Source organism: Topomyia yanbarensis, chromosome 2 (genome assembly GCF_030247195.1).
Source record: "Topomyia yanbarensis strain Yona2022 chromosome 2, ASM3024719v1, whole genome shotgun sequence".
NCBI classification, from domain to species: Eukaryota; Metazoa; Arthropoda; class Insecta; order Diptera; family Culicidae; genus Topomyia; species Topomyia yanbarensis.
Window position 1 is genome coordinate 161,838,863 of NC_080671.1, and position 18,099 is coordinate 161,856,961.

Sequence of the window (18,099 nt, forward strand, 5' to 3'; positions counted from 1 at the left end):
AATTTGGCATCAATGAACAATTTGCCTCGTTAAACTGTCGGTTTCGGACATGAATAATTTTAATAAAAAATCTGCTGTACAAGGGTTAACCTTTGATTGTGAAAAATCTCGTCGCCAGGTGCATGTCGCGCAACATGCACGGATTCATGGCTTTGCGTACCACTACATTGAAAAGTGTTGTATATTTACACGGTCAGCTCAGAGTTCATTTACTTCAATAAAAGTTCTGCATGCGGTTCTTGTTTGGTGGCAAACAAAATACATCCAGTGCAAGAGAATTTCCCTCAGCTCAGGGCCAAACATAAACAGTGATTTTGTGCAGTCTAGCTTTTGGTAGGCAATCGACGCGTACTTTGTTCGGTGGAAAAAGATATACAGTCGTGCGGGATTAAGTTCCACTCGACTCGAAATGATTTTCAGTCATCGTTTCATTGGATGTATTTAGCGAGGAAAGGCAGTTTTTTCGCGCATTGCAGTTGTCATTCAGATACCTACCAGGGTACATTTACCTGCGGTGTGTGACAGTGTGGTATAGGCAGCGTTTATTTGTCCCATATCTTGTGTTGCTCATTTTGGCAGTTTTTCGAGCTTCGGTAGCAACATCTGATTTTTGTTATAAATTCACTTTTAACCTACGTGTGAAAATCCGTGCAAATTAGGTGTTCCAATTGCTACCGTAAACCTTTCGTCTTCGCGCTAGCACCAGCTCGGGCAGAAAGGAGTGATAAGTTCTCTTTTCTTGTCTACCGCAAAGTGGCATACGGCAAGTTAGTGAAGTTTCGCGATAGGTGTGGGTGATAATTATATACTCATCGGATTGGATAGAGTGCAAGAAGTTCAAGTAAGTACTGTTTCGGATTATAAAAAAATGAAGCAAAACATTCGGTGCAGTTGCAAATACTGTTGTAGTAGTGATGGATATAGAGGTGGGATATGTGTTGCACAATGAAATACATGTTTACTATGTGACATCTTTCATGCCGGCTGACGGTAGGAGAGACATCATCATAGTCACTACAACTCTCTCCGATTGATGATAGTTGTCCCGAATAAAAGTGAGATTAGCCCAAGCTTTAAGCATAAGCGCAAAACCGCAAACCAAACGCGTTTCGTTAATGATATATTTGGCTCATTCCACGTCGAATTTACATCCCAGATTGAAATTTCTTCGAATTTTTTCTGGCATTTAGCGAAAAATAATTTTTTATGTGGGTGAACATGACTTTTATTTCAAGTTTTATTTATAACTTTCTCAAAATTGAAAATTTTTCGATCACTGAAAACTCGAAAACTATATAAACTTGCGGATTCGTATGAGCTCACCGAAAAAAAATCGCAATATTTTTTTTTGTTACTTAAAATATATTTTCTGCAGTTGTCGCAAACAGTTTTTTTGACCTGATGCGAACAAAGTATTATGAGCATTTAAAACTGGTGGCGAGGGCGGTGTAAGCAAGTGATAGTTAAGGGGTATGAAGCTACCATATAGCATCCTTCAGCAACGCTCCTGTTAAAAACCTATCTTAATAAAGAAATGGCCCTGCGACCGGGATTAGGCTGTAGTTTTACAGAGTGATTACATAACATTTATGTGTGTTGAGAAAGGCAAAATATACAATAGCAAATAAACCCCAAAACGTCGATTGGGCGAATGACCAATTAGATTAAAACCACAATAAACAACTGCAAAACGTCGATTCTGGTCCAAAAAAGCTATTTGCAGGTACAGGCCATATTCGATTATCCGCAGTCTCGATTATCCGTAGACTCGATTATCCGTAGAAAATGATTCGATTATCCGTAGTACGACAATCCAAAAAAAAAATCGATCAGCAAATTATTTTTTCTCGAGCTATATTACACATTTATAATTTATTATTTGCTACTAACTACAGTTTATGAAAGAATAACTATTTTCTAAAAAATAATGAAAACTTCGTAGAAATACAGAAATTTTAATTATTTAACATATAATTTTGAATTCGATGCGATGACTTACATATTTTCTTACAGTACAATTGATACTAGCTACAATTTCTGGAAATCCAGAATTTTATGCTCTCAAAAAATATTCACAAAAATATGTAGACATACAGAAATATCGTATCTTTCGCAAAAAAAAATTTTATCCCGATAATTAAAGACAAAAATCGATGGAAATTGATATCAGCTACAATTCCTGGAAACACAAAATTTTAAACTTTCGTAAAAATCGCAATAATTTGGAAAAATAAAGAATCATACTATGTTGCGTTTCGGCTTCGCCTCATCAGAAACCGACACTAACTTATTGTCGGAATAGATTAGCGCTGGCTTGACGCAAATCCCTTAAAACTAAACACACTATGTGTTTCAATTTTTCAATTTTTCCTCCTTAGGGTGAAATATAGCATAAAATAAAGCAGTTTCATATAATCAACAAATCTTTCAATTCAGTGCAGTGTCCTATAAAATTTTTTGCACTTAATAGATTGGCTACAAACTATAATTTCCTGTAGATGCCAGCTATAATTACTAGAGGAACAAAATTTTAAAATTTGTTATGTTTTCTATAATTTTTAGAATGAATATAACAACCGATTTTGTCATCCCCATTATGTATTGAAGGGATTCCATGAGAAACCGGCCGACCGCAAAATATAACCATCGTCGATTCGAACGAAACTTTGCAGGTGTGTTCGCTGTATGAATCTCCATGATATTCTCTGACAATTGGAATATTTTGATACAAGGGTAATTTTTCAAAAGGGCGTAAACGTTTCTACGCGCATGAATTTCAATTTTTTTTTGTTCGATTACTGTATTTTATACAGCAAAACTATCTGAGAACAAGTTACAGGGAATGAATACTTCTGTCCGAAAAAAATATAAATTGCGAAAAAAAACCATTTTTTTTATATTTTGTTACCAAAAACCTAAAGAGAAAAGAAACATTTTGATTGTGATTGCATGATGGAGAAAAAATCGGTAAAAAAGTTTTTCTAACAATAACTTCGTACATGTTTTTAAATTTCATACTAATTGACATACAAAATTGTAATTTTATTACAGAATTTAATTCTAAGCACCATTTAAAATCAAAATGCATTTAACAAAAATCTTCCAAAATGAGATAGTTTTCGAGATATTTGAAATTTTGCTACTTCAAAAACAATTAATTCGTGTAATTATGCTCTTTTTAAAAGTTATTCACGTTACCCCATCAAAAAATGTCAAAAATTTAATGTTTATCGTTTTAAAGACGTAAAAGCAACCTTTTTAGTGTATTTGGATCATGGAGAAGCTTTCAATAAAAAAAGTTTTGCTAACAACTTTTGACATTTTTTTATAATTCTTACTATTTGCAGTCAAAAATACAATTTTCTTTTTGAATATGATTCTAAACGCCATTTTAAATCGAAATGCTCTTAACAAAAAAATTCTAAAATGAGATATTTTAACTTTTGTTTTAACAACACAATTATTTTGTTTTATTACGACCTTTTCATAAGTTAGTCGCGTTTCTCCATCAACTATAATAGGTTTTTCAAAAGGCCCGTAAACATTCGTGCAACTTTCTCTTTGACATCAAGGCGATATTGTAAACCATTTGAAAGTTACATGAAAGCAATAATGACATAAATCATACTGTAATCTTTTTTTCCTTATTGTCGAGCTCCTTAGGTAGCAGTAAATAATATAAAAGGGTTGCATTTCATAAATTTCGACTGTGTTTAGTGCATTTCCTTTTAAGGATTAATTGTACTGCTTACATTGTATGTTCACACGTCACGAAATCAGCCAGATTACTACTAACTTTGTTTATTAGTACTAAAAGATATAGACTGATGTTTGATGTGGGATTTTTTGTGACGTGATTAACACTAACAGTAGGTACCACAGCATAGTAAGTATCAGAAAAATTATATCTTTCTTTGGCTTATTGCCACTTGGTTAAGTCTCCCATAAAAGCTTGGTCAAGTCTCCCCAACGTTAGTTATTGCGTTCAATTCCGTACAAATTTTAGTAATATGTAACTATTTCAATTTTCCAATTTATGTAAAATCGTTTCACTAGTTCATAAAAAATAAAATGATCTATGAGTACTTTAGAAGTAATTATTAGTCGAGTAGATATGTCCATACAAAGTTTGATAAAAAATTACGTCGTTTAACGCAAATTTATTAAATACGGAATATTTTCTATAAGGAAAGAACTTTACATTCCAAACTTTTAAAATTACCTTAAGGGATCGAAACAAGCATAAAAATATTTTTGAATTTGTTTAAAGAACCTAATAGAATACGTCATAGCCAATAATAAAATTCTGCGCTTGGTCAAGTCTCCCCATGTTCCCCTACTTCCTTGAGTAGTTATTTTAGGGGGGGGGGCATGAAGAGACACCTTCTGGCCTTTACGACGAAGCTTGGGAGAGGAAATGTTCCTCCTTTTTCTACTGCTTCTAGGCCCAGCAGAAGATGTTCCCTCCTGGGGTTCACCACAGTCGCCTTCGTCAGTAGACAAGTTGGTATAGAGAGAGCTGGCGTAGCTTAAGCATTTCTGCAAAAGATCGCTTGGAACGTCACTAAAGGGAACGCTTAAGATTCTCCTCGCGCTGTTTGTACGCGGGACATAAAAGGAGATCATGTGGGTTTCCCCCACAATAGAGACACTTTTCGACATCCCTTCCACAGGAATCATCCGCATGATTCCCACCGCATTTCCCACAGTGGTCCTTATTACTACAATGGGATGCTGTGTGTCCCAATTGTTTGCAATTAGTACAGTTCATGACCCGCGGCACAAAGAGGCGAACAGGTAGACGAACCTTGTCAAAGAGGAGATAGTTGGGTAGAGCAGAACCGGCGAAGGTCACCCGATAAGAGTCTGAGTTGACGTATATTCCCGTCAGCTGCGCCTGATGCTGAATGCAAACATTTGCACTCCAGTATCGTCACTGGCTGGGAGCATGGGATCTTTGAAACAGCCAGTCCCATATTTTAGATGGTCCTCGCAATTCAGACTCGAATCAGAAACGACCCCACTTCAACCCTGTTAACTGGAATGCACACCCTGTACTCCTTCGTGAAGGGCCCGTAGCCAGCAATGTCATTTGCCTGATTTAAACTGTTAACAACCACCCGAAGCTTAACAGGACGAATTTTCGATATTTCTGTCACGGCCGAATATCGATCCGTCCGAACTCGAGAAATCTGCAATAGATTTATTTATAATTGATATCAACAGACACAGTGTGGTCCTAATGATAATTTCTTAATCTATTTAAAAAGTCAAATTGTAATCTGCTACGTGGAATGTGACGATCGAACTCGGATGACACTCTGTTGAAGGTCCGCTGCAAACCAATGATGGCGCCGTTTACTCCATAGTTCGGCGAAGAGGTAATCGGAGGACTAAATTATTGCGAAAGGCGCGAGGGCGAACGTTCATATTTATCGCAATGAGAAGCTCGGGACAGTCAATTCGATCTTGCAAAATATCCGAAATCGTCATAGCGCGGAATAGATCCCGCCGCACTTGCAATGTATCGAGTACAATAAGCAAACCCCGGCTTTCATAACTTGGCAGCTGGTGAGGGTTGCTCCAAGGCAATCGACGAAGGGCAAACCGAACAAATCAGCACTGTATTATCTCAATTCGATGCACACCGTTAAGATAATGAGGGTTCCACACAACTGAACAATATTCCAGAGTTGATCGAACGAGTGAGCAGTAGAGAAATTTCATGCAGTAAATATCTGAAAAGTGCTTAGATATTCTCATTATGAACCCCAAACAGCGTGATGCCTTTGAGACAATACAGCTGATATGCTGTTTAAACGTCAGTTGTTCATCGAGAAAAACTCCGAGATCTTTGACGCAATTCGCTCTGTCAATTGTGGATTCAGCTAGACAGTAATCGAATCGAATTGGCGTTTTCTTCCTCGAGAACGTAATGACCGTACATTTCTTGGGGTTTACGGTCATTCGGTTGAACTCGCACCATTCCGCAAAGGTTACCAGTTGGCGTTGAAGGAAAGCTGCATCATCAGTATTCCGAATTCTATGGTATAACTTGAGGTCGTCGGCGAAAGACAACCGTGGCCCTTCTAAAGTTGACGTCGTTGAAATACAGAAGAAAAATCAATGGACTGAGATGGCTGCCTTGCGGAATACCAGATGAAGCGAAGAACTCTTCGGATACACAATCACCTATCTTGACTGCCAAACGACGATTACTTAGATACCGTTGCATCCAGCGGAGAATATTAGTACCAAAGACAAGTCTATCTAACTTTGCCACTGCAATAGCGTGATTAATCTTGTCAAATGCAGCTGAAAGGTCCGTGTAAATAACGTCAGTTTGAAACAGAGCCATAGCAATCCTGTTTTGCGTGAGAGGGCGCATTTTTTTTATTAAATTTAACGCCTATTTAAAATTTTCATGTTATAATGACATTTATTTAGCAAGGGACTGGAAGACAAGAAGTATTTTTTAATATTGAGAGCCATAGTACTCAAGGAAGAGTGAAACGGACCTGACTCCTGGAGTAGAAGACAAAGGGTTAAATCTTTAGGAAACTTTAATCTTGCTCATATTACCCTATTTCACGCCTCACTAAAGATTATGCCTTCACCATTTCGCTCGTTACAGCAAAAAAATTGACTCACGCTTAGTCGTTAATAAAAAGGAAAAGAAAGACAATCATTGCCAGAGGACCAATCCCATGATCAGCAGCTACTACGCGATTTGTTCTTCAATATCGACGATACTGCGGATGCGCAGTATCGCGGCTAGACCCAATGTCGCGCCCCAGGATCCCGAAGCTGCAGTATTCTTTTAAGTTGACCTGTGAAGTTCAGATCATGAATGCTAACGTTCTTCCGATGCATCTGGAATTTGTGCTGAACCTGGAAGATCTGCAGCTAATAGTATTCTTTTCTGCAGTAATGTCTGGAAGATATTTAGGATACCGACGTGTAAGTCCCGACCCGCATCAATATCACCAAGATCTCGAACAAACGCGCCGTTATTAAAACGCTATTGAATATTGGCGTACAGAGACGGCACTGATCTTCGCGTGCGGGGAGCTCCCCAGCTGACGGAAAAACTCGACACACTAGAACAGCAATAGAGTGTCTTATCAGAATGGCCGAGGCGATACACTTTTATGACCAAAGCAGTCATGAGAAGCCGGAAGGAAAAATCTGCCGGATATCGGCGATGTCACTAGCTTTTGTGCCACTATTTGGGAGACTCCCGTACAACATCGCGAAGGGCAACCGCGGCTAAGGCACAAGGAGGAATGAGCAGGTTAAGATATTGACGAGATGACGACTTTTGATACTTGAAGCTGACCGTTTCCATCCCACGATGGCTGCACTTTCAACAGGGCGTTACGCGACCCACGTTTATTACCGGATTCAATGACCCGTTGTACTACAACTCTTCTCCCCAAGGACCCTAAGTACAGACCAAGCCCGCATTAAATCATGAGCACCTTCATCACCACTTACGTATGGGCCAACTGTAAGCAGAATAGCATCCTGACAGAGGAGCAGAAGGGATACAAGAAAAACACACATGACTGCAAAGATCAAGCCATCATCGATGCAATCATTGTTGAATAAGTAGTGTGTAACCAACTAGTCGAAAGGATTCGTAACGACATCGGCATGGCGTTTGGCCTAGAGAAATTCCGAAATGATCAGCTACTACCAGGGCGATCAGTCGACACTGGAGGCTGCGAGATCGACGAAGGCGTGATGATTCGAGACATGGTTCTTTTTGAACGCAGGAAGTAAGATCAGAGCAATCACGTTTACTGTCTTCGCGTTGATCTACAGTTTCGGCATCATCAAATGGAGCCGGACTGACCTGGAATATCTTGAGAAAAAATTGAGGAAGGCGTTTAGACAAATGGGAATGCGTCATCCGTAGTCGGCGCTGAAGAGATTCACATTGCCAAGGGACAAGGAATAGTTGACATCCAAATACTATGCGTAGCGCAGGTGCTACGATGGCAAGGATACTTTGTGGAAATTGCAAACCGACATGTTACCAAGCAGTTTGTGCTGCGGACCGCAACTGCAACGCACTTTACCTAGCGTAAGCGAACAACAACCTTAACTGCAATCTACAGACTGCGGAGGAGCAGACTGGAGAGTGGAAGCAGAAAGCACCGTGCCCACTAGAGTGAAACGAAAAAAATAACTCCCTTCGGGCCACCCCTGAGTCGATTCCTAGTCCCACTGGGAATTTGAGCCAAATCGGATAAATTTACATGGAGGGAGCCCACTTACTGGCGTTTCAAACGCTAGGTGGCACTGTAGGAATCAGTTTATCACTGAAAATGATTTTTATGAACGTGTCCTCAAGCAGGAATCGAACCTGTGATCTCCCAGTCACTAGTTGGGTGCGTTAACCACTCCGCCATGGAGGAACTGTGATGATGTCATCACATATACCCAACAGTATCGTGATCACCGCCACAGCCTCCAATACCTCCTAATTCACCTATCGACCCCCAATGTCTCCTATAAGCAGATCGTCACATCTCCCTCTCATCGATCGGGCCAAATCTCTCTCTTCATCTATTTTTAACTCAAGTGGACTGCGCTCAGGCTTGAGATATTTTATTATCACTATTTGCTCTCTTATGCTGATTTCGGTTTTAGATCAGAGTCGCCATAGGTTCGCTCTAATATTTACGAAATCCATACAAAAGTGACAGCTCAGAGCGAACCTAGAGCGACTCGATTCTAAAAACGAAATCAGCATTAGTTAGAGAGTGTGCGAACAGATCTAGCCGAGAAAATGATACCGTAAAAGTTGTTCGGAAAGCAGCTCCAATAAGACTTTAATTTGACTAGTATCGATGATCGCGAGACAATACGTACTGAAAATTCGACGCGTCTGTTTTAATGAATCTAATTTCATGTTCGGTTATTGGTAACAAGCCCGTGCATCAGGTTAACGATCCTCTGTATTTTTCATCAATGTTCGATATAATCGTACGTATACGTGTATTTCACAAACAATCCGATATTAGAAATAGGAAATGCTTTCGTTGATTTATAACATCTAGAGCTATCATAACTCTTTGTATAACGTGTTATCACTCGGTAGTGTTCAACCCAATAAATATATCGTCGAGAAGGAATAGTGAAATTTGTCAGAATACTGTCGCAATAAATAGTGATCCGGCCCATTATGCAGATAAGATTGACTTTTCTAGGCAATATTCCCACGATCGGCTGTGTGGATGTGAAATTGCTTTTGTTTAGAAAACATAGGATACTCTCGGTAGCCGGCTACCCCGATTTTAAAAGAACCAAAAACTAAACAAGATCTTATTTTTCGAGCGAACTTCTTGAAAACCAACTGAACTACTACCTAATAAACTATGCTTTACAGGTCGCATCGCTTGCTTGGAGCGAATCCTAGACCCTATTCCCTTCCAAACCACCAACTCCGCGATACCTATGGAAGAGTCTGATGAACATTCTGTATAAGATTCCTCATTTTATTCAAGCGATCGCCGGGTAAAATCAGCACTGACACGATAAAAACCACGAAAAATTCGTCGCGTGATTGAATATTATTAAACAATATAAGCAGTGCTCCTTATAGCCGCTATCCGGAGTTCAAGTTGCTTATTTTGCTAATCGTATTAATACAACAAATGATAAATTTCCCGAATTCTCGGCAGCCGGCTGCCCAGAGCAATTATTACATGATAATGCTATTGGCACACTTACTAACAACTGTCCCCTTCCCGTGATACATGTGGAGATGCAGAGGATTCCTCGGTCTCTAGTAGCAACATGTATCGGACTAACATTCCTTCCTTTCCCAGAAGATCTGCATTCGGACGTGGCCGGCGTCGGTATTGATCAGCATGCAGGGATCAGAATAGATTGTACAATGTGGCTCATCATGTTATTCCCAAGCATGTTGTTCCAATGAACATTTTGCAACCTAATTTGGTTCTGGTCAATAACGGAGTAGCAACTACGGGCGATCTCTTATGCTTATGCTTATGCTTATCACTATTTGCTCTCTTAGCTAACTCAGTCGCCGCCAGACTTTGGCAGTGGGTAGAGCTATGGAGGGGCATGTCTGTTCTCAAAGCCTATCGGCAGATGCTAACGACAAGTCGTTGATGGAATTTATATATCCCTTGTTTGGCCGTGAGTCTTTGTTTTTTCCTTTTTCAAGGATTTTAACGTGTCCACTGTCACCGTTCCGGTCATTCATTCTCTGTCTGTTTTCCAGTGGACACGTTCATGAAAATCCTTGAAAAAGTAAAAAACAAAGACTCGCGTCAAAATAAGGGATATACTGAAAATGATAATAAGAAAGATAACTTTTTTGTCTACAACTTTGTCGAAGACTGCAAATCAATCCAACTTACTTAGGAGAACTTATTAAATTTTTAACCCTTTCATGCCCAACTTTTTTCTAGTGCATGTAGGGTTTCAAAACTATTTTTCCTTGAAAACGGTGGCGTCAAGAAACACGAAAAGCCTATTTTCATGAATATAGATGCTTCCATGGAGGTGCTAGAAGCTAATCAATTTTTACCTTCTAATGCTCAATACAATTCTCCTAGAATAATTACAATAGTCCAATTACGTGGAAAACGTTGCCAACGACAGTCTAAATTGATAAGTTTTATCAGTTTTCAATAATATTGCACCATAACGAAGATATATGAAAAAATCATTTTCCCCCGTCAATGTAAACTGTCCCTGGCAGCACTGCTCCATTGGAATCCAAACAGACTAATTGCAATAACTTCAGTTCTAGAGCTGATCCTTGTAGCTGTTAATACTCAAATTAAAGGAAATAATCACATCAATGAGCCCTACTTGTTTTTGTGAGCAAATCTCGCCTCAATTAAAAGTTATAGCTATTTAAAAACGTTGTTGTCCACAAACAATATGGGCATGAATGGGTTAATAAAGTTATGTCTACGTCAGTTTGCATGAGACCTAACAGCACATGGTATCAGTAGTCGATTTCCATGAACTTTTTAACGCAAGATACTGGTTAGGTTTAGCTGAATCGTAAATTTGAAAGTTTTTAAGAAATACTATTTGTCATCTTTTAACTACAAAATTTTAGTTCTACATTTCACCACCTCGATGGCGCCAGCACTAACTACTTAGCGGAAAGAAATAGAAATTAGGTTTCTTCTTTAAAGTTGTAGAACAAATCTTCTCCGGTAATTCTTGTTAACATGTTCATATTATATCTTTCTTCTTTTAAAGTTTAGTGTTTTTCATTAAATGTTTTATAATTTCTCCTAAGGAATTTAAATTGATTTGAAGTCTTCGGCAAAGTTGTAGGTCAAAAAAAATATCTTTCTAATTTTCACCGAGCGTCACAATAGCGTTGCTAAGATTTCGCATCAGCAATTAGCGTTGCAACATGGTCTTTTGGAAAAGATTGTGCCGAACTACCGATATCTGCTGTGCCTGTGCTGGGAAATGCCCGTTTCAAGCTGTACTGAGATAGCACTGTTATATCGAACCAATTCGTATGCCACAACAGCTCAGCTATACTGGTCTATGACAAGCTTCGACGTCGCCGTTTAACGGGAACACAATCTGGTAGATACTCACGATGGAAAAATTGCTAGATGTCGCCCGCTGGCCGGTTACTGGGTAGCAAACCGCCAACACATACAGGCGCAGGATCGCGTTGCGGTCTGGGCCTGCCGAGGTTAAAGCCTTCATTTTGCCAATCGCAAGTTGTACCATATTATTGTCGATATTGATAGAGCTCAAAGATTGGTATGATTGAGGTACATTTAGTGCCGCGCATGAAACCTGGGTCGGTGCCAGTTTCTCGTTGGAGAAAACACTCGCGAACTTTTCAGAGAATAGTTGGCAAATCTCCTGTGAACTAGAGCTCGTACGCCCTCCATAGAACATCGTTGAAGGCAACCCGGATTCCTTTCTTTGCTCGTTTACATGCTTCCAGAATGTTTGGTACGGACTTCAACTTACGTTGCACGTTTCACAAGTAATCGGCATGGCAACGCTTCGATGTCTTTTTATAGACTTGGTTAACACGCACGTAGTGTTGTTGCAGCACGTAGCCCCCAAACTTGGAGTACTTCTTCAGAGCGGCCCTTGTAGTCGTTTTTAATCGTCTCAACTCGGCGGTTTGCCACGCGGAATGCTTAGATTGAAGGGCGCTTCTTTTGGGTACATAGCGATCGATAGCATAGCTCATTGGAGAAGGTCTGGACTGCAACGTTGACATCATCATTCTAAAGTTATAGCTGACGGTGTCAGAAACATTGCAGTCATGCTTCACTAGGGTTCGCAGTACCGACCCTTTTGACGAGAATCGGTACTACGGTACTGAAGCACTCAGTACCGGTAGTACCGGTACACGAATATTGTTTAAAAAAAATCGAAAAAAGCTTCAAAGTGAAAGTGAATGCTCAAACTGATGACCTTATTCTCAAATGATTGATTTGTACTGATCAAAAAATCATGTTTATTGTTTTTAATTACTTCGGAATGGCATGACTCATTTCACAGAAATATTTTTCGTATGCGGCACCTTCTTTTATTTCGAAATCTAGGTCACTTTGAAATCAATAACTGCTAAGCGGTGCAACTTTTGTCCATTTCAACAGATGGTAAATGTAAGAAACCCTATTAACAACTGTAAATAAAAGCGAGAATGGCGGAAAATCAGAGCAGGTTGCTCGCATTTCCTCTCTTACTTTTTTGTAAATTGGTTTCGACCTTTATGTCGTTTGCCTTCTATTCTCTAATGCATACCAAGGCTGCTTTCCTGTAAACTGTGAAGTTTTGCTGAGTTTTCCGATCATTAATAATTACAAATCGCCTCATTTGAAGCAGTTCACCAAGTCTAAAACTGTTAGCTACTAAATCGCTGTTCGTTCTTTTATAGATAATGGTTTAAGAGCAAACCAAATACAGACCTGACTTAGACCATAGTCTTATTACGCGCCACCCAGTGAATAATGGAAACCAATCAGAATGTCGCTAGTAAAAAAATCATAGCAAATTTTTACGTCTTTTACGCTAGATGTAAATATTTTGAGATTTAGTGCAAGATCGTTAAAATTTGATTTCGACAAAATAGTGCTGGAATTTCAACATACCGTTCAGTAAAACGGGACCTAGTAATGTATACCTTCTAGATTTATTATGATGATGGCTCCTCCTCATTCCCACAGAAAGGTTAGCTCAACGATTTATCTAGAAGGTAATTAATATAATTAAAACTCATCTCTGGACCGATATTTTGAAACAGATCCCTCTAGAGAGTCCAAATATTTGTCATAAAAAATTGTATGGTACCGAAAATACCGGTACTGGCTTTTGTTCAGTACCGGTATTACGGTACCAAAAATGGGTCACTATTCCCGGGATTTTCGGTACCTGTATTACCGGTACCACAACCCTATGCTTCACACGAATCGCTTCAAGCACTATACGCAGGGGAGGGTGGTGTCTAGCAATCTTTACCAGGGGGAACGGTGCTGCGGTAATTTTCGGCGCGTAGTCAGATTTGCTCGAGAAGCAGAGATCGAGGATTCTGTTGCTCTCATTCACCACATTATTCGTGTGGCGCAACAGATTTAGACTGTAGCAGTCAAGTAAACTGGTGATTCCAGCATGAAAAGATGACAATTCGGGATCTGCGAACATAAATCCGTCGGAAGCAGGGTGCCATTTTAATCCGAAGAAGTTGAAATCACCAACAATCAGGATCTCATCGACCGGGTTTGCTTGAGCGGAAATCCGTTCCAATGACTCAATGTGTGCATCTATCAATGTCAGATCGCGAGTGCGGTCCGGTGGAAAATAAACCACACAGAGAAAAAGTACGTAACCAGCCAGTTTGATTCGCACCCACACCTGCTCGACGAAATATCCTCAATCAGTTGCGCTTTCAATCGACGATGGACAGCCACAAGTACCCTGCCACCGGTAGCCTTGAGACTGTTGCGTGAGCTGCGATCAGTACGGAAAACATCATAGTTGGCACCGAATGCTTGCACTGACAGAGTGCTATCGCTAAGCCACGTCTCTGTGAGGGTGATAATATTGAAGCAATCATCCGAACTTGCTACCAAATAATCATCGATTGCTGTATTCATACCGCTGGTATTCTGGTAATACAAGAGGTAATAGGACCGCAAACGCGAATAATGGCTTGTGCGTGGCTAATACTAGAATGGAGAAAAACAAAAAAATATTTTTAAAAAATCAATTTGCAAAATGAAGTATTTTCCTACATGCATTAGGTAAATGGTATGAAACTGAATAAAAAGTAGCTGGGATTTCGCTCAACACTAATTGGTTACGCATTGTAGTGTAGTGAATTTACAGTAAATCGACAAGTAATGCGAATTCTCTTATATAATAAGTATCTAGTATAGTGTTGGATTAAAAGAAATCGAAGGAGTTTTAATTTCCCACTACTGTCCTGTTTCTGTACGTTTTCATTAATTCAAGCTCAAAAGGGCAAATTTTCGTTCCAATTTTTCCAAAGTTCCCATTTGTCCGATCACAAACGCGAAGGATGCCAAAGGTTAAAAATGCATTCGCTTTACATTTATTACCTGCATCGTGTTAACGCAGCTCGTTGTATTGTTCCCATTGTGTTGCAGGCGTACCGTTCGGTGAACCTCAACAGTGACATGAAGTCGTTCGGAGCAGCCCAGCAAGCGAGCGTCGTTTCCGAATGGGAAGATAACGTCGCATTCGATTCGGATGATCCGGATTTTTCTGGAGAACCTGGATCAACCAAAGCAGCAGCCGATGCTCCACATCCAGCGGTAGTACAGAACCGATCGACAACGTGTTTCAACATCGGCGTGTCGCACGTGCCTGCCAATTTGCCGCGCTTTCTGAAAGGTAAGTGAATTTAAGTAGGTCTTCTACAGAATACACAAATATGGTTACTGTCGAAATTGTTCTTAAACCTACTTATCGGTTTAAATTGGCGCATTAAGCCTAAAATCATCGTGGCAAGGAATCGTAGTTACGTAGCATTCAAATGTGACACTCGCGTCGAATCGTGCGCCTATTATTTGCACCTTTTCGCATAGGGGTATGTTTCAGGAGGCTCGTCGCCTTCAGTAAACATTTCTAATTCGTCTAAACATCTTGTTTTTCATGTGCTTTTTTGCTCTGTCATCAACAGCTACGCCAAAAACAAACAAACAACTGACTCTCTGCGTCCGAGCGGATGGAAAATAGAAAGGCTTATTTATTATTACATTAATACATCTTCGTTATCGAAAGATGCCGCGTATACATGAGCACATGCCACGCTTTGTAAACCGGTTCACCTATTGGTTCGTTCAATTTCTGCTTTCAGGTCAATCATTTGACCAAATAAGTAGACACTCGAAATTGATATGAGCTGAATTTGCAAGAGTTCTTGCGGCTGATAATTACTTTTTCAAACTAGTTTTTATACGAGATGACTGAAACTCTGTTGAGTTTAAATATAACCGAGATAAGAAACTGTTTGTAGCACGAGTAGCGCTTATTCTAGAAAAATATGCACTACATTTCCATACAAAGCAGTGGATCATCAATTTATTAATAAACTATACAACCTATTCAGGTATACAAACTAGCCGCGGACTGCTTACTACTATTGTTTATTTTGTATATTTGTCTTTCGTGGAAGATACAACACACTTAATCAAAAGGTTTTAGTGCGGTAGCTAAATTTTACCTAAATTCTTATCAAAAATTTTTGGGTTTGCATACGTACGTCAAATTTTTGGGTGGAATATACCTTTTAAATCAGGAATAACGACACCGCATACAAAAATGGTTGTTGCAAAAAATTGAGAAAAATATAAATGTTTCGTTGGACAGAAGATATTGATGTATGTATGCACTCACTTTTCACTCGCAAAGTTTACACAGACGGACTTTATCTACTTCCGAAGTCCCATATTATGATCTTCTAGAACATTGCTCTAGAATAAAATAATAACAATAAAAATATTTTATCACAACTCCTTCCATTAATAAAATATAATAATATTGACGAAACCTTCATCGGAATGGTAAAACATTAAGCAAGTTCATGTGTGGGCAAGCAAGGGAGGTGATCCTATTTTCGCCCTGTTCATATTATTATCCTACCAATTTGAATCCGTTTGTTGGAGCATTGCCTGTCATCTCTGTTCAACGCATCTGCTCAAATAGGAGGGTGAAAATTGAGACACTAGTGCCGAGTTTTCGTTTTTTTCAAACACGCATATTTCGCAATATTTTGGTCATCTTTGTAAAAAACGGTTTCGTGGGTACAAAGCAAAGATATACCAATTGATTTTAGGCTTGCAGTGCATAGTGCGGTACCCTCCCTAACAATGACAAACCAATTATGTACTCTGTAGCGCTTTCCAACCTATTTTTGAACTCGGTAAATATTTTGCCCAATTCCAACCTCGCGCTAATCATTCGAAGCGAGCGAGAGAGTTTACGGCTTCCTTTCAAGGAAAACAAATGACGCATCGCACAGTCTGTCCTGCTCTGTGGTCTGCTGTCGGATGACGTTTAAACAACGATCAGCTCACATGAGCTGGTCCATATATAGTTGTGAAATTCACAGAAATGTTTCTTTGTTCGGTTTGTTTTGACTCCCCTTCGGATCATATGTTTTTCAAGATGGATACCTACCAATGGATTGTGGGTGTGACATGGATGCGTCGATGCAGGCCCGTGCGTAAGGAGCAGGGTGCACAGTGGTCGGAAACCCAAAAAACGTAAACTTAATTCACTAGAGGCCAAACCGTCGAATATATTCACAGGGTATCTTTAGAGGAATTGTTCGTATGAATATTCCCTAAAACCTGATAAAAATTAGAATTAGACATGGCTTACTATGATCGAACTAAAAAATTAACTTTTTCTACTGACTAGGTAGAAAGTTGGTGTCTTCGACAAAGTTTTAGAAATGCTCGTAATGAATAATTTTGTGAAATAACTTGAATTTGTAGGACTAAAGAATATCAATTTATAAAGCGTTTTCTTTGGCAACCCCCTTAAATTTAGATTTTTTATATAACTTTTTTCATTGTGACTTTTCGTGAAAATGTTCCTGAGAAATATGGAGTCATTGAAACTACTCAATATTGTTAGACTGTATGTAAAAATTCTCATTCGTTTCAAAGTTGTTGAACATTTTAACATTTTTCATACCAACTTCAACTACGTAAAAGAAAGAAAGGTACAAACCAAAATGCACGAACAGGCACTTTTTTCAATGTCTAGACTACGCACAATAAAAGTAGGGAGGTTTAATCCGTGGCACTCTAGAACCCTATGAATAGGGTAAGCTTACTTTATCATGTTTTTTGACTTTCAAGTTCAAGTTCTTCCACAAAAAGTGTCATTCGCCTCTTTGTCGGGCTAGAGAAATCTCTTTAGAAAGATCACTAACCCTATGTGCGGGGTTGGGAATCGAACCCAGGTGAGCTGCGTACAAGGCAATCGATTTATCAACTACGCTATCTCCACCCTCTTACACAAAACTCTTAATTACGAGTATTTCTAAATCTTTGTCGAAGACACCAACTTTCTACTACGTCAGTTGAAAAGTTTTTTTTTAGTTTGATCATACACTCAGGCAAAAAATACAGCGAATTTCATAGTAATATCGTATACTTTTTAGCCACAAGTAGCACATATGAAAATCATAAGATTATCTTATGAAACGGCATTTATTTTTTCCATAAGGTATCTTTGGTTTATCATAAGACAATATTATTCATTTCTCGTATGTTTATGATGCTCGTATGAAATTCAAACGACTGGCATATACAATACCTTATAAAATAATAAGATAATCATAAAAGCCGTATGTTTTTCATGTTAATCTTATGAAAACATAGTTTTGTTACTTTTCTATGCATCATAAGATAAATCTTATGAATTCCGTTATACGTTTTGCCTGATACCTACGATACCTAATTTTAATTTTTATCAGATTTTGGAGAATATTTATACGAACCATTCCTCCAAAGGTACCCTGAATATATTGGCCTCTAGTGAATTGAGTTCACGTTTTTGGGGTTTCCGACAACTGTGGGGTTG

General features: G+C 39.0%; 1 protein-coding gene across 1 annotated transcript in view; it reads left to right on the top strand.

Annotated features, from left to right (window-relative positions):
• Positions 1–236: 236 nt before the first annotated feature.
• LOC131681939 (protein pinocchio) overlaps positions 237–18,099 on the top strand; it is a 172,908-nt gene continuing 155,045 nt past the window's right edge. Inside the window, exons 1-2 of the mRNA XM_058963041.1 lie at positions 237–841; positions 14,649–14,895. Coding sequence (XP_058819024.1) covers positions 14,679–14,895 — 217 coding nt within the window. The 5' untranslated portion in view covers positions 237–841; positions 14,649–14,678. The remainder of the gene's footprint in view (positions 842–14,648; positions 14,896–18,099) is intronic.